The following is a 21,799-nucleotide window of genomic DNA, read 5'->3' on the forward strand; positions in this document are numbered from 1 at the left end:
GTTCATTTTTTTGACAATTCACGACTGGTTTGAGGACCGTTCTCGTTCAAAAGTGATTAGAAAGGTTCTTCATCGAATTCAGAAGATCTTCCGCTGTGGGACGTGCGATCGACGTCAAAGTCGCGATTTTTGAACTTCGCAAACCATTTCCGTGCTGTAGACTCGCCTATCACACCCTCTCCATACCCGTCGCAAATGTCCCGGGCTACCGCGGCAGCTTTTTGACATCGATGAAAAGCAAAGAAGAGCAGGCGTCGAAAATGTTGATTTCCCTCAAAACTAATAAAAAATTAAATAACTCAAAAATACAATTAACATAGTTTTTGTAGAGCAGAAGGAGTTCTATCGAATAACAAATCGCCGTTGTCAAATAAAACAAAATATAAAAATGCTACGAACTTATTCCATAACATAATAATTCCATTATGCCTCGCTAATAGAAGCGCTCAGCTATTGGAAAAATACTGGGACCGTCGATTTTTCAAATCCCAATCACTTGGAGCCATCTCCGGACTATAAGGTGGATGTATCCCAGGTGGATGCATCCCAGGAGTCAATAAAAAATCTTATCGCATACATTGATTCCAGACTAACATTCAGGGAACTTCTTACAGCTGTTAGTGTGAAGGCGACAAATGTTAACGACGCGCTTATAGGTACATATGCTACCGAGCATAGGAGCCACATTGCGCCAAGAGAAAAATTCTTTACACAGCGACGGACACTACAATGCTGTACGCGTCTCCAATCCGGGCTGGAACAGAAAATTGTTATTTTAAAGAAGTACGGCAGGTCCGTAGAACAAGGGCGTTGAAGACCGCATGTGCCTATAGGACGGTGTTGGACGATGCTATCTGCGTCAAAGCTAGCAAAATGCCTACAAACATCCGAGCAAATGAACAAAAGAGGTTGTACTGCTCGCAAGGTTTGAAGCCGACAGAGGAACTCAAACAAGCAGAACGTTCCACCTCGATAGCGGAATGGCTATCAAAATGGACTCAGTCACCAAAAGGCCGGTGGTAACGCGGGTTCATTAAAGTTCGGATTAGCGAGGGAATCTGTCGAAAACAAAGAGACCTTGATTTTCTCCTGATGAGGCTTTTAAGCGAGCACGGATGCTTCTAAAAATATCTGCATCAGCTAGACTTGGCTGGTAGTCCTTTTATTGCAGCAGGCTCGCTAAGTAACGCGACGACCTAGCAACCTAGGACGACCATGTTTCTCAATAATCTAGTCCCACAAATGTTCGAAGCGGATGAAAAGTGGAGTGCGGTGCAAACTTTTGCAACACGAACTTCGCAACATTGCTTAGAGGCGAAGGAATGATGTAAGATGAACTCAGCAGCAAGAACAACCGTATTGATGAAATGCAACAAGACGAACAGCGGACAAATGTAACTGACGACTGAGCTTATTACTCACGACGGCCTCCAGACGTAATTACCAAATCGGTATCCCTGTACGATGAATCGTCGGACCTGAATTGAAGTCCCTCATTGACTAAGGTTTTCGATTGCTTTTAGACCTCTTAAAAAAAGGTGGATGTATAAGAATCTTCCAACGAAGTTTATAAAGCTTTTGACGAGTTACCATCGTTGTATGCGACCTGGCGTTATGCTGATGTAACACAATTCTTCTCCCAATGATCAAAGCTAATCCTGTATTGGCGATTGCTCTCTTCAGATGAACCAATTATGGACAGCACAGATTTGAATTAAGAGTTTGGAAGTAGGGAGGCAACTCAAAGTAGATGACCCTCTGCTAATCTCACCAAATACACAGCAAACCCTTAACGGCGCCGGCTCCTCGTGATTCGATCAGTCGTGATAGACGAAAAACGGGTTTAAATTTTTTCGATAGTTAGAATATTCATTAGGTTAGGTTGACCTGGCTGGCTAAAAACCATCACATAGACCTATTGGTCCTTAGTGGTACCAGATGGAGCTTGACCCTTACGCTTCCTTGTAATTAGGCTGTGTCTTTTACGAATCTAAATAAGCTCTGAAGCTCTAACCCCGAAAGACATTCTAACCTCTCATATTGTAGAGCTCTTAAACATTTCATTCGGGTTCTGCAGGGCAACAACAAAGAAGGTGTTCAAGAGTTTAGATTATTCGTCAACAAAAATATTATTTCGTAAAGGGCTAATTTGAAAGGCTACTTTGAGAATAAAATATTTTTTATTTTTCTTTATTTCTCACATTTTTTGCACGTAAAATAGATCAACAAAATGAGCCTAGTAGATGAATTTACAACAGAACCCACAGGAGCGACCAGAGGTCCACTTAACCTTTTTATGTTTGCATATTTTGCATAAGGTTTTGAGCCCGTCCACTTCCGAATGGTAGTCACGCAAAAACCCACTGAGCCACCGGCCTCCGTTTAGTCTGTAGTGAGTATAAATTAATGATTGCGGCCCTAGTCAGGAGGTTTTCTAATCAAAGAATCAGATAATATAAATAAATTCATTCTAATTAATAATCACTTCAATTTGTTACTAAATTCCTTACCTATGAATGACTCTATGAATTTTTTATTAATGACTGAACCACAGCTTGGTTAAATCTGCACTCATCTCACTAATTGAATTGATTTATTTCTCATTTATTATTTTCATTTTCTTCTCATTGTAGTTGTTATGCATAAGGATAAGGAGGAAAACGGCATGTTGCCACACATACACACACACGCACATGATGGCTATCGAACGCGCGAATTGGGCGCCTTCGAACATGGCTTACTCGACGGTGATATGTTCCTGCAGGTGAGTAAAGAAAAATTACTATTCATTTACATGTATGTTTGTATGTTTGCATACTTGTGTATGTATGTGTCACGTGTCACATACATACGCACAGCTTTGACCTGTGTTGTGTGGAGCACTAATTATGTTATAAATGCATTATTAATTACGCGTTTGCCGCAAATAAGAGGGGCATATAAGCATCTAGTAAGTTGAATAAACTACTTACATTCATATATAAGAACAGATAGATTACGAAGAATATTCACACAAAGTTACAGAGCCTAATTCTCAATATTTATGATTTTTTTGAATTGGCGTACATGAATGAAAAAAAACTAATGAACCTTTTGAAATGAATCATAGCTTGTTCCCTTCAGTATTAAATTCTCTTCTATTTGAACTAACAAAATAGATAAAAACAAAATGTTTCAAAATTTTTATACCAAGTTGAAGTGAATTTTATAGAAAGGCATTTTTTTCTTTAAAACCTTCAAAAAGTTGCAATTCTGGAAATTCTCTCAGTTTTCTTAGTTCATCTAGAATAAAAAATCATGATAATTAGAAATCCATTTGAATTTTTTGCTTTAGATAATAATTACGAGCTGTATCTTGTACGCCAGTTGGAAACTCCAGCGTTGCAGCGCTCTACTAATTTCTATGTTAAACATTTTTTTCAACTTATTTTAACCAGTACAAAAATTTTTTATATTTTTTAAATGATCATTAAAAGACAGAAAAAACTTTGCACTGCTAAATTAATTTTTTCCTTAAAACAAAAATCGCAAAGAGATGCAAGTTTTAGACCTCATAAACCAGGGTCAGCCCTTAATACCCCTATCATGTTTCTTATAGCTTCTCTGTTAAATGTTAACAAACTTTTTGGTCGACCGCTGTTCCATATCGGCCATGTCTGTCTGCTTAGTTCGCATGTTGTGAGGTTTTGCCAACTTGTATATTATTTACCTTGTTATGATTCCCCTATCTATAAGTAGTTTACAAGGGGCTATAGGCATAGGTTTCAGCGTCTTATCCACTTGGAGATCGAACGTTGTACAGATTCGAGCAAGTTCATCTGCATTGCAGTTCCCTGCTATATTCCTGTCGCCTGGCACCCAAATACGAGTAAGGTGTACTTTGTGGTATTTAAATACGTGATTTAGAAGTTTAAAACATTTTATGACTGTTTCTGACGAGTGTGTTTTACATTCTAGCGCTTTTATTGCAGCTTCACTGTCCGATTATATGAAGACTTTATTTGTGCATAATACTCTCGTTTTTATTACTGTAAGTCCCTCTCTTATGGCAGTGACTTCCGCCTGAAATACACTCCAATGATCAGGTAGGCGAAATGATTGGCTAACTCCGAGTTTATCTTAGTAATCCCCTCCACCTACTCTGTTGTCTAGTAAACCCCTGTACATATGTTCATCTGAAGTCCGTTATCACATTCCTCCTTAGAAGGAAATAAGGAAATACTGAGACTAAGGATTTATTTAAGTTGATATCCTGTGTCTTACAGCAATCCGTTGTACAAGCAATGCAGGGGAGTTTTTCTAAAATTGAAGAGTGTCCGCTTTGGTTCGTTTCGATTTCCGATTTCTCTTAATCTGATAGCTGCCTTGGCAGCTGTTTGCTTGCCGAATTGCTCTATTAGTAAGAGGTTAAGTATAATATTTTTAATACCTATTACTTTATATCTAATTTTTTGAAGCAATTCTGAGTCCCATGGATGGAACCCTGTGTTGATTTTGATATACTCAACCGACTCCATTGATTTGCACAAGAATTTGTCACCCTCCCAAAACTTGCGTCACACAGTGTAAAGGGCGTATGTACACACCATTGTTTCTCAGCATTTTTAAAGTACTCGTATCAACTCACTTATTGCACGCCGATGTGCAATAAGAAGCTGCTGTTCATTTTACTGATTATATCATTCGAGTATATCTGTACTTCTCAATCGACTTATGAAATATAAACTGTCTCTTATAAGAATTTTTTACAAATATTGATGGAGAAATACAAAAATACGTTTACTTTCCACTTCAATTTAAAAGTTCCATGCTTCTTCTAGTTATTAAACGAGCCACATATCTATGTCCCTAGTAGAAATATTGTTTAAGATGATGGTAACAAAATATTGAATGACTTCAATCGATTCATGAGACTTTCTTTTCAGCACAAAATGTAGTCATATTACAATGGCGAATGGTGCAAAGGAATATTTCTTTTTGTCAGAAAAATTCACTAACAACTTTTGACGGTTGAGATGGCGCATTATCGTGCAGTTAGCAATGTCTATTGATTAGGTTAATAGGTACGGATTATAGGTGATATGATTTAAGCTATGGAAACTTCAGGCAGTTCTTAAACTGCAAGCTCATCCTCGTGAGTAATAAGTGGGGTGTCGTTTCTGAAAGTAGGGTTCACTTAACTTGTTCACGGATGGCTCGATGTTCGACGGTGCGGTTGGTAGAGTAGTCTTCTGCAAGAAGCTCCTCATTAAGCTTGGTTATAGGCTACCAAGCCACTATATCAAAGAAGTAGTCGATTGACTGCTCGGACTGCTATTCCGATAGCCTAGTGACAATCAGTTTCCTTTTCTTGCCAGTGCTGCGCTCAAATCTAAAAAACAGCACTAATACGAACGAGGGCTATGGACGTACTGATTTGCTTGCCGAGGCTATAGTTACCGCATTCGACAGAGAAAGCTTCACGTTAAACAGTTCGATAATAGCTAGCATTGGCGCATGAGTAAACTGTTACAGCCACATCTGCGATTCCTGTGCCACGCTACGCTGCGATAACCGCTTAAGCGATTTTGGCCGAATTTAACAAAGCGCGTCCGTCGTTTCTTTCTCGAGCTAACCGGCGTCAGTTGGACGCAGCAAGTGAAGCCAAGTCCTTCTCCACCTGATCTTTCCAACGCTGAGGAGACCTTTCTCTTCCTCTGCTACCACCAGCTAGTGCCACACATTAAAAGACGGAGCGCTTGTATTCATTCGGACGGCATGGCCCAGCGAACGAAGCCGCTGGATCTTTATTCGTTGCGCTATATCTATGTCGTCGTAAATCTCATACAGCTGGTTGTTCCGTCGCCTGCGACACTCGCCGTTGCCAACGTTCAAAGGTTTAAAAATATTCCGAAGAACCTTTCTCTCCAACACTTCAAGACGCCTCATCGGATGTTGTCATCGTCCAAACTTATGCGCCATACGAGAGGACGGTTATGATTAGAGCCTTTTAGAGTGTTGTTTTGCTCGTCGAGATAGGACTTTACTACTAAATTGCCTACTTAGTCCAAAGTAGCACTTGTTGGCAAGAGAGATTCTCCACTGATTCTCAAGGCTGACATTGTTATCAGTGTTAACGCTGGTTCCTAGATAAACGAAGCCTCGTACAACCTCGGAATCATAACTGTCAACAATGACGTCTTCGTCTTATCCTCGTTCACCACCAGATCCATTTGCTTTGCTTCTTTATCCAGTTTGGAAAAGGCAGAATTAACACCGCGGTTATTAAGGCCGATGATGCCACTAATATCGCTTTCAACATCATCGGCATACGCCACCAATTGTACGCTCTTTTGAAAAATTGTGCTTGAACGATTAAGTTCTGCGACTCGCACAATCTTTACCAACATCATGTTAAAGAAGTCACATGACAGCGAGTCATCCTGTGAGAAATCTCGTTTGGTATCAAACGGCTCGAAGGGGTCCTTTCCAATTCTGTTGGCGTTGCTGGTATTGAGCAACGTCATCTTGCATAGCCGTATTGGTTTTGCGGGGGGATCAAATTTAGACATCGCGGCATATAAGCAACTCGTTTTCGTGCTGCTAAAAGCAGCTTTAAAATGGACAAAATATCGTGTATACTCATAGTAAGTCGATTCTCCTTTCAAGAGCCTTTTCCCATACTTGGTGTATTGAGAATAAGGCTAACATACTCTATAAACTTGAACTAAATCAGTTCAGTATCCTTTGAGAATGCAGAAAATACAGGGAATACAAATAGACTCAAGAACGCAAGAAAGATCTCTGTATCCAATATCAAATATCCAATATCCTATTACAAAAAAAAAATATCCTATTACAAAAAAAAAAAAATCTTTAAAAGATTGCATTCAAGCAACTAATATGAAAGAGGCTTTTTACTCTCCCAGCGGTACCAGTTAACCAAAATCAGTTTTGATATCAGCGCTAAGCAATATTTATTTTATTTATGTTCAAAGGAAAAACTCGAGATTATTTTAGGAATATATTTACCTACATACATACGTGTATGCACATACGTACATATTTCATCAGCGTGTCATAACATTGCACCTGAGTGCTATTGCACACTTCAAAATTTATAAACAATTCAATTTCTCAAGTACATAATTCATTCGCAAATATTCTCCGGGAATCGCTAAAAAGGACTTGCGTGTTTGCGAATAATTGCGCGAGCAATTTTCAATTTCAATTCAGCTGTGCAGGCACTCAAAGTGCAAGTACCCAGCGCCTGTGGTATAACCGTTAAACACCCGACTAGCCAACCAGCCAACAAAGCGGCTGAAGGTAACAAAAAATAAATGGCAGAGTTGCATAGAATGCTACAACAACATACATATATAAACACATACATACATGAGTGTTATTGTATTTGGAAAGGTTGTCACATTGCGCTTGTCCACTTGTCAAAAGTACGCGCTTGTCCGTCCGGTCGACGTACGAATTACGCGCGCTTTCATGCGGGATTTTCGTGCACCATCATGAATGTTGTTGGTTTCTATTGCTGCAGGATTTACATGCAATTATATTTTTAGTTGTTGTTGTTGTTGCTGTTTCTACTATTATAGTGCAATTGCATTTCAATGTCAAGTCCTCGATTTTTGCTCGGCCACAAGAGGCTTCTCTTTAAAGGAGTTGGGAGGAAAAAAATGCAAAATATTTTCTAAAAGCAATATTTGCAACTGCAAAAACAATATTTAGCTACTTACATACGCAGAGGGTGTTTGACAACCCTTAAATGGCTTTAATTTTTTGTTGTTGTTTCAAACTGAAGTGCACACGAAAACTGGCGAAACCTATATAGGTGTTTGTATTGTGGTAGTATAAACACATACACACATACAAGCGAGCGAAACGAAAAAGCGGAAATACACCTGCCTTAATGCATACATGCACATACACACATATGTCTTTGTAGATACAGCCCACCGCTATACTCCACTTAACCCTTTCTCCTCTGCTGGTAATAGCCTACTTTTCCACCTGCTGCCTTTCCCCTCGCCACAAACTCTCAAATATGCTTGCATTTCTAAGTATTTGGCCAGTGTTGCATTTTCCATGCATTTCGCACCTCATTTTTCTTCAACAATACAAGCTGCAATTTGTTCGTGCAAGCTCTGCCCATACACCTTTGTAGGTATGTTTGGGTGTGCTGTACGTGTTAGGCAGTGCACCAGATAATAACGGCTTTTTGGCACACAATTTCTGAATTATTAGTGCGCGGCAGTAAACAAACAAATTCGTATGGACTGCAAATGCATTGCAGGCACACAGACACACCAACACAAACATACGTGCTTGAGGGATTTGTATATACACATACACACACACAGGTACGCATACTTACATTGCACATTGAGCAAAGAACTTTCGTTGCATTCAGTACATTTGTTTGCGAATAAAAACAAAAAAAACACGAAACGCTCGCATTGGCAGGCCCCTGGTGGGTTAAGTAAGTAGGCAGGTTTGTTTGTTAAACTGACGGCAATGACTGACAAGTCTCTATGCGCGCAATGTGCATAAAAATTAACTGCAACAACAACAACAAGATCTGCATTAGTCCAGTTGCAATTGAAAAGCGGCAAAAATTGAATGACACGTGCTTAGCTACTTTTCCTCACTGTGCATAATTGTGAATACATAGTTAAAGTACCCAGCGAGAAATGGTGTGGGATTAGATTTTATTGTTCAGTGCCAAGCTATATTGCCCTTTAAAATCTAGCAAATTAAGTGCGAAAAATAAATCAAATGGAAGCGCAGTCTTCCTACTTTTATATGACACAGGATTGACAAATTAGCAAAAATATTAGTTTGGGCAAAAATAAATACACTACTTTATCGGTAGATGCTCGTTGTCAAGGTAACATTTCTCTATAAAAAAATCGTTTGCTGTTTTCTTATTTCTTACATTCAGTTGTGAGTTACAGGGTGTTAACAATGGAAGTCAACAAAGAGAAAATTCGGTACATTTTACAGTTTTTCTTTGATAAAGGCGAAAACGCAAGCCAGGCCAACAAAGCGGCTGAATGGTGTTTATTGTGCCGATACAGTAACAGCTAATTACGTGCAATTTTGGTTTCGTCGATTCCATTCGGGAATTTTGATGTAAAGGAAAATGTCAATAAAACCACAGAAAGAATCGAAGTTGACCGGCATGTTGGTAGTTGTAGCATGGCCGAGGAGCTAAAGATCGACCACAAAACATTTTTACGCCATTTTCGAAAAGATGGACTCAAAAATATGCCTGGTGTTTCAGTGCCATACCAACTATATACTATATGTATATATAATTATAATTGGCGCGTACATCCTTTTTGGCCGAGCTCCTCCTCCTATTTGTGGTGTGCGTCTTGATGTTGATCAACAAATGGAGGGACCTACAGTTTCAAGCCGACTCCGAACGGCAGATATTTTTTTTTTTTTATGAGGAGCTTTTTCATGGCAGAAATACACTCGGAGGTTTGCCATCTGTGTATTTGGTGGGCCTTGAAAGGAATTTTTATTACGAGCTGCTTCCGTATGGCGAAGCATTAAATTCAGATCTCTACTTTCAACAACTGGACCGTTTGAAGCTAGCGATTGACCAGAAATAGCCAGTGTTGGCCAACAAAAGTGGTGTTGTATTCCATTGGTACAACGCAAGGCCACACACGTCTGTAGTGACTCACCAAAAACTCCGTAAGCCTGGTTGGGAAGTTTTAATGCATTCACTATATAGCCCGGACCTGGCACCAAGCGATTACCACCTTTTTCTCTCATTGCAAAACTTTCTGAATATTAAGAAATCGACATCAAGGGAAGGTTGTGAGAATCGATTACTAGAGTTTTTCGCCAATAAAGACCAAGACTTCTATGAGACTGGCATTATGAAGCTACCTTTAAGATGACACAAATCATAAAACAAAACGGCGCATAGTCGATCCAATAGAGATTTTTATTGTAGGCAAAAGTAAGGGATTTCTTTGACATTCTTACTGTTGCGCGGTGCTTTCACGGCGTAAATTTTCCGGTGCGATACATACGAAATTTCACGCATATTTGTATGAATTTTGGCAGCCCTTGCACGTGAGGCGCAAACTTAGTACTCTGCTTAAAGCATCGAAAAGGAAAGCCTTGCTTTTATATTTCTAGCTTCGTCATCAACATGCCTGAATTCAAACGCTTCTAGTTTTCGCTCCGTCTTGCTTTCTCCATAACAATTAATAAAGTAGAAGAAGGTTTTGAATTAAATTGCGAAAATACGTGGTTTTCGCACGATATACCGCTTGCTTTCGAGTAGGAAATCTACACTTTTTTTATTTTTAGAAAAGATGGAAAAAAAGAATATCTTGTATTTACCTTAAGATGTTAGAATAAAATGCTTAAGGGTAGCGAAACAAATGTCGAGCATGTGTTAGTTATTATATAAAAAATGTAATTTAAATCGACAGAAACCATCACTGCTTTCAGTGTAAACGGCGCATTAGCTAAAACCATAAAAATATTGCACTTGCAAACTTTTTGCTCTCGTTAATGTAATAAGAAACAGTCGGCTTAAGGTTATCGATAGCCATCGATAATTTCAAATTTTAAATATAAAAATATTAATCTATTGGGTTGGCAACTAGGTAATTGCGGATTTCAGTCATAGATGGCTTCAGTTGAATTTTTAGGTTTGCAGACGTAGTACAAATATAAAACACATTTTGTTCTTTGATAGTTGGTAATTCAGCTGTCAATCAGTAAAAAAGTTTTTTGATCGGTTGCGTTGTTTTCGTTTGGCGTTCGTTGAAAAATGGAAAATCAAAAGGAGCATTTTCGTCAAATTTTGCTTTTTTATTTCCGCAAAGGGAAAACCGCATCGCAAGCTCATAAAAAGTTATGTGCTGTTTATGGTGACGAAGCCTTAAAAGTGTCAAAATTGGTTTGCCAAATTTCGTTCTGATGATTTTTCACTCAAAGATGAAAAACGCTCTGGTCGTCCAGTTGCAGTTGATGACGCCCTAATCAAAGCAATAATCGATTCGGATCGTCACAGTACAACTCGTGAGATTGCAGAGAAGCTTCATAGGCTTGCCTATGTTCAAAAACTCGATGCATGGGTTCCTCACGAGCTGAAAGAAACGCATTTAACGCAAGGCTTTAACAGCTGCGATTTTTTAAAGAAACGTAATCAAAATTATACATTTTTAAAACGACTGATAACTGGCGATAAAAGATGGGTTGTTTACAACAACATCAAGCGGAAAAGATGGTGGAGCAGGCCAAGTGAACCAACTCAAACAACATCAAAAGCTGATATTCATCAAAAGAAGGTTTTGTTATCAGTTTGGTGGAATCACAAAGGAATTGTCTACTTTGAACTCTTACCACTCGACTAAGCGATCAATTCTGATGCCTATATTGAACAACCAACGAAATCAAACAATGCAGTTGAAGAAAAGCGGCCCAAATAGACAAATCGAAAAGGTATTGTATTCCGTCATGACAATGCAAGGCCACACACATCTTTAGTCACTCGGCAAAAATTATTGGAGCTTGATTGGGTTGTTTTGGCACATACACCATATAGCTCTGACCTTGCACCATCTGATTCATTTTTGTTTCGATCTTTACAAAACTCCTTGAATGGTAAAAATTTCAATAGTGATGATGATGTCAAATCGTACCTGATTCAGTTTTTTGCTAATAAAAACCAGAAGTTTTATGAACGTGGGATTATGATGCTGCCTGAAAGATGGCAAAAGGTCATTGAACAAAATAGGAAAAAAAATTACAGAATAAAGTTATTTAGTTCCATGAAAAAATTGTTTTTGATTTTCTAAAACAATCCGCAATTACTTAGTTACCAACCCAATAGAATGCAATAAGAGTCCAATCGTCAGATCTTAGTTTTGCCCAGTTACTACGTCAATAAATATCAGCATTCGCCCAGGTGTTAATTAAGTGTTAAACTAAAACTCTTTTGTAAAAAGTGAATATAATAAATAGGGCGAGCGTAGGGTACTTCGCTTTTATAATCCCTTTCATGTTGAAGTTCTAAGATCTCGTTACCTTAATTTCGTCCCTTCTATAAGAGGATTTGAAAAGCTTAAACGGTTTCTTAGAAGACTTGATCTGGATTTTGCGATGCCAAGGCCTCTATTTGAGTCAGTTATTAGGTCCAACTGATTGTCAAATAAACTACCTAATTAATTTTAGCTCTTAAGTTTTGATTATGTATCCCTGTAAATCTAGTCAGTAAGTTTGTCCCCATTGACTTAAAGAAAGAAATAAAGAATTTGTAATTGTAAATTATTTTTATGTTGATTGGTTATTTTGTTGATTGATTGCTTCACCAATCGGCAACCCAAATTTTTCTCACTGAGTACTTACACTTAGCTGGCCGATTAGATTATTTCTTCTAACTTAGATATTTAGTAAAGGTGCTGCTATCTCATTGCCAATACAGAAGGGTCCAGTAAAGGGACACACATCGGTGGCCTGGTCGAAATTATTGATATTGATATTTCACTTATGAGAAGCTTTTTGCTGACATAAACGTGCATGTGCCTAGAACTCAACACCAGTGAAATGCCAGTCACGCACATACCCACTCACCTACAGTGGCTCGATTCCATATGACCCACCATGAAGTCCGCGCACTACGTCCAAATATTTAGAAGTTGTAAACAGGGCAGCGATAGACATTGAGTGACTGCATTTGAGGCAGACCAGAAAATATAATACAACACAAACTCGGCGCCTTCATGAGATGGAAATGTGCCAAAATAACCTGCGCCGCTAAACTACCGGCCGGCTACTACCGACTAACTTTTCCTTGCCCGTTTTGCGCTTTCTCCCTCTCCCTTTGCCATTGCAACGCATGTCAAACACGTGAGTGTGCCACAAGCCCATAACTTCTAACTGCTAACTATGTTGCAAGCGTAGTATTTTTGTGCGATTGCCTTTTTGTCACACATTGTCAAACACAAGCGTGCATAGAAGTTGCCCCTCCACCCCCTCACTCGTCTCACCAGTCTAACGAATATGCAACGTGAACATACCAATGGTGACTTTCGTTAGTCTCGCATTCGTTGCTGTTCGTGTGTCGGCTTTTCCTCTGTCGCCATTGCTAATTGCCGAGTTGCACAATTGTGCATTTCCGTTAGAGCATATTTTTGCTTGAAGTACCATTCAGAAGTCCCAACACTTCCGCGCTTCCTTTTTCCATTGCAGTTGTGATGTTCTTCCTCTTCTGCTTCTGCTACTGAACGCATTTTGGTTGCTTGCATTGCATTTTTCTAGTGGCTAAAGTGCATTCTTCATGACAGCGCCTGCTCACCTAAGCGCGCGGTAGGTTTTGACCTTTTTTGTGCATCACTTTGAAGCGAAGTTGCATTTCGTGGCTATGGGCACTTAACACTTTCGGATGCGCTTACAATGCGCTTTGCGAGTGGCTACTAATTTCTGCTTTCGCTGCCTTTTGTTTTTTATTCTATTCGCATACGAGTATGGAAGTACGAAACCTCTATTTGACCTGTTGCGTTTTCGTTTTTCTGCTACCATTTCTGCACTAGCATTGTTTTTGTAATTGTCAAAATGTTTTGATTTTTGTTGCACACTATTTTGAGCACTCAACAGGCATAAGTACATACATACATACGTATGTCTTGGGTAAGTGCTTAGTATCGGATCATTTGAGTTCATTGAAAACAAGCTTCTGTCACGCAGCTCATTTTTATTTCAGTCTAGTTGCTATGTACTCCATTCCCTTCTAATGTGTACCCCACTGCATATTTATTAACTCGCTTTGTCAATTCTTTTATTAAATAATTTGTATTTGCTCTCCCTAGTAATCTGTGGTTTTTTCAATCTTTTCATCAACTTCAAAGATCCTCTTTGGCATTGAATCAAATAACTTTTGCTTGCACTGCGTGCTAAAGACGTCCCATGAATGAATCATCACATCTTTCAACTTTTCATTTGCAGAGTACTGTTTATTCCTCCATAAACAGCTCGAACTTATACACCCCACACGTTCTTTCTGATATTGAAATCTGGAGAAATTGATGGCCATACTAGAAAGGGCCGCATTAACTTGCTGGAAACCAAAATGTTTGCCAAAATGCACATCGAGAAATGGTAGCAATTTATCCGGAATTAAGATTATGTACATCCAAAATCGAGTTAACAAGGCCAGTATAGCTTTCTGCTCCTGTAAATCTATGTTCGGCAAAAAATGGGGTCTCAAACCTCGTGTCGTACTCTGGATGTACCACTTAGTGGTTCTGCCAATTTTGACATACGAGTATGGCTGCTTAGTTTGCTGGATAGCTCTTCGAAAGGATTACTTCACAACTATACTAGAGAGAGTGTAGAGGACTGTAGAACATGCCCCACTGCCGCCCTTAAGTTCATTCTGCACTTCCTTTCCTTGACTCTTCAAGTTCAATCCATTGCCGCTCAGAGCGCTGTTATATTGAAGGGGGTAGGGCTCTGGACGCAATCTCCTGTAGGGCATTTTGAGGCAGATTTCTCTTTCCTTCTCTGTGCTTCGTACAGATCTCTCCATCCACAAACTAGGTTTGAGGGTTGTACTAGGGCTATCTTTCCAAGCAGGCTGTGTTTGAAGGAGGGAAGAGTCTGCACTGATATAGGAACCACTGTTTTCACCGACGGATCTAAGATGGAATCTGGAATTGAAGCGAGGGTTTTCTCTAGATCAACCAATACTTCAATTTCCTTTAAACTCCCGAAAACTAGTAGTGTTTTTCAAGAAGAGGTCCTCGCGATCCTACAGGCATTCAAAATGCTTAGGGAACGCTGTTGGGAGGGATACGTAAATAATTTTTTCCGATATTGGCCATGTTACAGCTCTCTTTTGGTCAGTGCCTGTAAGGAGGAGATCAAGTGTCTGGAATTCGCAGGAAATATTTCTCTTATCTAGGTTCCAAGACATAGGAGCAGTTGTCCCTACCAGACATCACCGATGTCTGCCCCCTTCACCGTTGTTAAAGGGAAACTGCACATCTTTTTTCTTAAAAAAGCGCAAGCGAAAGACAGATGGAGTTCTATCTTATCGTGTGCTATCTCAGAAACTTTTTGGCCTCAGTACGACAGAAGCAGGATGCTTAAAGTGCTGAGGATTCCCCGCCATGCAATTTGCAAACTCGTAGCCATGGTCACCGGTCACTGGGTGATCGAGACTCATACGGAGAAGCTTGGAATTCCGTACAAACCTCATTGCAGAAGCTGTGGGATCCAGGCATAGAAAGACATTAACGCTTGGGCGGGCTTAGTGGGCTTTTCGGGGAAACCCTGCCCGTGCCCCTCTTCAGCCCGTTGGTTTTTCTTTCTTTGGTTTTGAAATTTTTCGCAGGTAGTGGTTCACGTTATGGCATGAAAATGGCACTTTAGTGCCACTTGTAGTGTACCCTACCTACCCACATGGAATTCATGCGTATTGATAGGAAATGGATATTGCTTTTTCGAAGTACTATATACTCACAACCCCTCACGTCATCAGAGATCCACTGCCAAAATTTCTTTTTGAAAAATATTTTGGTTCTAAACGCAAATCTCGCCAATACTTACTAAATGCATCTGGCCTATCAGAAAAGATGACCTTAACAAAAATTCGTAAAATTTGGAAAACTTCTACATTTTCAAAAGCTGCTTTATTTATTATAATCTACCAGATTCTAATTACGATCCATATTATTACCATCTCATCTTGTGGTCAGCGGCTGGCTTCATTTTAGAGAACTTAATACTGCCCGAACGCTTTGAAACTCGACTTAACGCAGGCCCGGGAGGTCTCATTCAGCATTGATATAACGTAAGCTCTTTGTACTGTTTCGAGCCACGCGAACAACTTTTCGCACTTCAAGGATGCTTAAAATTTATTTTCGTCCATGCTGATTATTTGGAGCCCCGTAATTTTTCCGAGAGCCCTTAAATGCAATAAAAATGCGGTTTTTTCTAACTACATAATCAGGTTTTGAATATTAATTTTTTCTCTTGTTAATTAATAATCTGTCCTTTGGCAATAAGCAAATTTAATTACATCTAATAATGGGTTGATGCGTGATTACCATTTGGAATTCACAGAGAGAACGTAGGTTCGAATCTCGGTGAAACACCAAAATTAAAAAAAAAGAAAAACATTTTTCTAACAGCGGTCGCCCCTCGGCAGGCAATGGCAAACCTCCGAGTATATTTCTACCATGAAAAAGCTCCTCATAAAAATATCTGCCGTTGGAGTCGGCTTGAAACTGTAGGTGCCTCCATTTGCGGAACAACATCAAGACGCACACCTCAAATAGGAGAAGGAGCTCGGCCAAACACCCAAAAAGGGTGTAAGCGCCAATTATATATATATATATATGTAATATTGCTGCCTCAAAACTTTCACCAACTGTTGCCTCCGACGCATACCACGAATCTTCTGGCCCTGCTAAATAAGCAGCTCCGAGTTGCTTAGCTTAACCAATCTAGTCGAGATTGCCTGTGAAGTGCGAAGAAGAAAATGGCAATGGCCACATACTTCGAAAGGATGACGACAACGTGACCGATCATGCGTTACGATGGAACCCGTTATATATAAAAATAAAATTTACTCTGTTTGCATAGAAACGCAAACCCGATTCGGCCTCATTCCAGCCTTGCAAGATTTCGATAAGCATCGAGAAAGCATCACTAAATAACTTCGCTCGTTTCCGAACTGGCCCGAACTCGAAATCCGTTGCCGAAAAGTCTCTTCTTTCTCGTTTTCTTTCTTTTCGTTTTGTCTTTTGCGATATGAACAATGTTAGCGCGCACTTTTGTGGCACACCAAAAAAAGTATTGCCTGCTAATTGTTTAAGCAAAAGTTTTCATTTCTATGCTATTGACTACTTTTTCTTTAGAATTTACGCTGAAATAAAAAGTGGTTTCTCCAAACTTTCATCACGGTTATTAAGTGGCTCAAGTTGGCCGGTACAAATTAGACACCTTATGTTAATATACCTTCAATTATTGCTTAATCGTATACAAAATTATACTGATACATCAACCTTAAATGTTTTGTAAACAAAGTATGAATTGATAGAACGAAATACAACTTTGTATATATTTTCTGTATTTTTTGATTCTTCTACCGGTTAGTTGGGGTCGCCTTCAACAATTAACTGTGAACGAAATCTTCAAAATCAACCACAACTCTAAACTAAAAGGAAGGCCCTAGTAAAACTTGGAAGAATTATTGTAAAAAAAGTATTTCGTGGCCGTTCATATTTTTTCATATATTTTTTTTTGTTTTGTTTTGTATTTTCCATTAGCCCCAATAATATGGGCTATTACTGTGTTCATCAAATCTTCGCAATTCAACACCTTACAGATAAATACCACATCATCTATTTATGGAAAAATTCAACTAACAGTATGAGCAAATGGCAAGTGTCAAATTAAATAGGAACTTTTCAAATAAATAACAAAATTTTGCCAACATATTTGGTTTCAGAGCTGCGAAAAATCATTAACAAACAAATAAAATCGTGCCACAATTACAAATTGCCACAAAGCCACAGTTACATACTACACTGCTTAATACTCGTACACTATTTTATTTACATATTTATTCAAGAGCTAAAATTAAAATTTGCTTTCAGCAGTTAGGTGTAGGGCCGTATTAGTGTGGGCTTCTGCTTGGATACCTTACACTTTGAGCAAACGTCAAAATTCCCTAGCTGCGTGCTGTGCACCTACTAAATACAAACATATCCACGTAAAGTGAGCTGCAGCGTATTCGCTACTAAGAAATAAATATTCAAATATATGTTGAAAAAACGAAAGCGAATTGATCTACCCGCTCCGTAAAGTTCACGATGACAGGAAGTTAATAAAACAGTACTTAGTCAGAATCTCTTTTTGAGCACAAAACAGACACCAAGCATTTACTTGCAGCCCATAATTTGCTACCCACCTGTGCGCTATAAAATATAAAGCATTTCTAAAATTGAGTTCCCTTCTTTCAGCGCTAATTCTGTTTTGTGCTTTTAAATACTATTTTATTTATTTTTATTCACATACAAAATTGTTTTAACTGACTACTAAAACTGAAGAATATTGAAAATAATACATAATAATGAAAATAAATAATTCAATAACAAACTCACATCTAACTAATCTAAATAAATAAAGTTTAATAATACCGAAAATTCCTCCTTTCACACTATGGTGAGATTCGAAATCTCCACCTTTGATAACGCAGTTCGACAAAGTTCGACTTTCAGCACCATGAACTATCTGCCGAATCTGTCGTCAGAATAGCACCAGCATGCCACAGAGCGTACTTACTTACTCTACTCGAGTGTTTTTTGTCGGCCATCTGATACCAGTATAACACTGTAAATTGAACAAATGCTATCTCAGAGGCACTCAGGCACGCGCCGCAATCAGACTAAGGTGTTCGGAGCATAAGCTAGACTTAAGTTACGGACACTCTAGCATTCTTAAAAATGTTGAGTTCATCCCCATGGTGCTGGATCACTGTACACCCACGCTAGGTCCGAGCGGACCTTTTTCTACTCACCTCAAGGGATGAGTGGGCGGGGTGCAATATTTGGCAGCAAGCCATGGCAAACATGTTCACGGATGGGTCGAAGTTGAACGGAAGGGTTATTGGGGGAGTATTCTGTAAGGAGCTTCCCATCAAACTTAAATTCAGGCTTCCGAACCACTGTAGTGTTTTACAAGCGGAGGTATCCGCTATTAAGGAACCAGTGGATTGCTTGCTTACCTCGGTAATTACCGTTAAGGAAGTAAATATTTACAACGATAGCCAAGCGACAATTAGGGCCTTGGGCTCGTTCTTTGTGCGTTCGAGATTGGTCGGGGAATGTCTGGCTTCTCTCTCGAATGCATCCGAATACTTCGACATCAGGCTCATTTGGGTTCCCGGACACAGCGACATAGAGGGAAACTGCTGGGCTGATGAGTTGGCTAGACAGGGAACTTTGGAGACGGTTTCGCCGCGAAATGAGAGGATTCGGGTTCCCTTAAGAACCTGTGGTCTGCTCCTGGAAATATGAGCCTCGAGTAAACTCAGCGAGCGCTGGGCTAGTGCGCAAACGTGCAAGGTCGAGAGATCCTTCTGGCCACGGGTAGATCGGGGACGCTCGAGGGAACTCCTAAGGCTAACAAAGTCACAGCTCTCGAATTTGGTGGGTATCCTTACCGAACATTGTCCTGCTCTCGTCTGGCAAAAATTTAGACATCTGGGCTCTCATTTTTTCGCTAAGCCTGCATATATAGCGGGTCTAAATACCACAAACTGGGTGAAGTTCATCAGTAGCTTGTTGCGGCTAATTACGAACGCAAATCAGCCACCGTCGACATCATCGTAAAATTCATGGTCATCATCGTCTCTAATCCCAGGATCCTTCTTCCTTGTATGTCATCACAACGGACGAATTTTCAATATTTGTCCAAGTGTGCCCTAAGCTAGGGCAGCTATTTAACCTAACCTAACCCATCTCAGAGGCAAATAAGTAGTTTGTAATATATCGGATGGTTTTTTTAAAGCTTGCGAACTTTAAGTAATAGTACAAAACAGAAATATTAATTGATTTTTTTTTTTAAACAAACTGGTGGATAATCTTATGATTGAGTGCTGATCATAAAAAAATTAATCTGTTTTGCGAAATCGATTATTTTTAGACTTTTTTCCTACTTCATTATTTCAAATCTTTTCTGCCTGCCAAAGAAATTCATTTATATGGGGTGTTTTTTATGAACTTGAGAACTTTAAATGGTATAGAAATATTTTTGGAATAAATTTTTATTTATTGTAATTTGATAGACAATGTCATGGCATTTATTTTTTTTAAATGATATCCACCGCGGCTACGAGTTACATGGTCGATTGATCCAATTTTTGGTAACTTCCCCAATACATCTTAAATAAATCTAAATAAGCCTAATCAGTTAAAATGCGACGCAAACGATGGTAATTTGGCTTCAATTCTTGCACGAGCTGTATTTCATAGGCACCTAAGCCAATATCATTACTTAAAATCTTCCACGTAGTCGAAGGACTAAGGCCAATGAGTTGAGAACAACGCGAAATCGACATTTCGGCGTCTGTTTGAACACTTCGCTCTATGAACTTCGCGAACAAATTAATTTTTTCCACAGTAAATTTGCACAACTTGGAATACTTGTAGTTGTTCCGGTTGATTCCGATTCATGATGACTTGTCACAGCTTCATCATCATCATCTTTTGGCACTACAGCTCTTTGTGAGCTTTGACCTGCTGCACGTGGGACCTCCGTACATCTTCATCACTTGCGACTTTTTTCCAATTCCTTATCCCAAGTTTATTGATGTCCTTCTCTAGTTCGTCGGCTCATCTTGTTCGCGGTATTTCTCTTGCTCTAGCGTTGAACACTCTGGCTTCTACATTTTTCTTTTGCGCCCTCGTATCGTCCATTCTTGTTATGTGATCCAGTCATCTTAACACGTGGGCTTTGGTGAAATATAAATAATTTTCGTGTGGCTCGTCGTTCCACCTTACACGCCATTCGCCGTGATCTTTGATTGCTCCAAAAATTTGTCTGCGTATTTTTCGTTCGTAGGTTCGCAGTTTTGCTGTATCTGCTTCAATTAGCGTTCACGATCCAGTTCCTTTCTGAACAGAAATGTCAACACAGTTTGCCATTCTCAGCTGCCAAACAATAGTTATAGATATCGATAGTTTTTATGCAGCTAAAAAAAACATGAATATATCATTCAAAATGGTTTTAGAAGGCGCCAAATTTTATTTTGAGGTATTATTCCGTTATTCAAAATAAAAAGAAAATAATTCATGATTTTATAAAGGGTTACCAGATAAGAATGTTAACTTTACTGCATATTTTGACAGCTGAATGACAGCAGCTGACGTACTGAGAGTATTCTGAGTTCAGTCTCGAAAAGTCGTTTTTTTTTTTGGTTCACAATTTGTGTCGCACTGTTTAACCTAATCAATCAGATGTGTATCTCAGCTTCTCAAGCTTTACAGACATTCGAGAGAAATCAGACCCGATTTCCACTTTTTGTTAGCTGTTGTCATATACATACCTATACATATTTATATGGTGACGCAAAATTAATCATTTTTTATAATTTTATTTAAATTTGGTTTTGAATAATATTTTACTAAATAAAAAAAAAAAATGATTTTGAGTGAGGGAAATTTGTATGCTGATCCTTAAGCGCTCCATTGCTTGTATGTTTGTATGCTGCAGCTGTTCACAAGTATTCAATATGATGGACGTCCCACACCATTTGCAAAAATTATAAATCTTCCAATAGGGTGAATAATTTTGCGCCACCTTGCATTTGATGACTTGACTCAAAATTCTTTAAACTAATTTTATCAGTTGCTCTGGTCAGCCAGTGTTTGTTCACGACCTTTTGTGTAAATATTCTATGGGTACTGCATATTTAGAAAATTCGGCGCAATATCTTCTTAGCGGGCATGAAGAGCTTAGGTATGTCCTCATTAAATCAATGTACTCTCGATTACTTGGGAAGCAATTTTTCATACCACGTTATTTATTTGAAGCATCAGCTCTTTCGCTAATGAAACCAACTATTGCCTTTAAATTTATTATAAAAACCTGCCTGCCATTTAGCGGCTCTTCAAAGCAGCTGAGACTGCTGAACTTTTGAATGAAGTACAGAAAGACTGATAGCGGTAATCAGCATTGGGGATCCGTTGAGGATCGTCGCAAGCGAAAGATAAATTTAATGAATTTTAATTGCGACATGAGAGTAATTTGTAAAAATCTTCAAGTA

At 39.0% G+C, this 21,799-nt stretch overlaps 1 protein-coding gene across 2 annotated transcripts in view; it reads left to right on the forward strand.

The window, feature by feature from the left end:
• LOC128866052 (uncharacterized) overlaps positions 1-21,799 on the forward strand; it is a 222,356-nt gene that overhangs the window by 168,175 nt on the left and 32,382 nt on the right. For both annotated transcript variants that reach the window (XM_054106534.1, XM_054106543.1), the window contains one exon: positions 2,634-2,764. In XM_054106534.1, coding sequence (XP_053962509.1) covers positions 2,634-2,764 — 131 coding nt within the window. The remainder of the gene's footprint in view (positions 1-2,633; positions 2,765-21,799) is intronic.

This window comes from Anastrepha ludens, chromosome 2, assembly GCF_028408465.1.
Source record: "Anastrepha ludens isolate Willacy chromosome 2, idAnaLude1.1, whole genome shotgun sequence".
NCBI classification, from domain to species: Eukaryota; Metazoa; Arthropoda; class Insecta; order Diptera; family Tephritidae; genus Anastrepha; species Anastrepha ludens.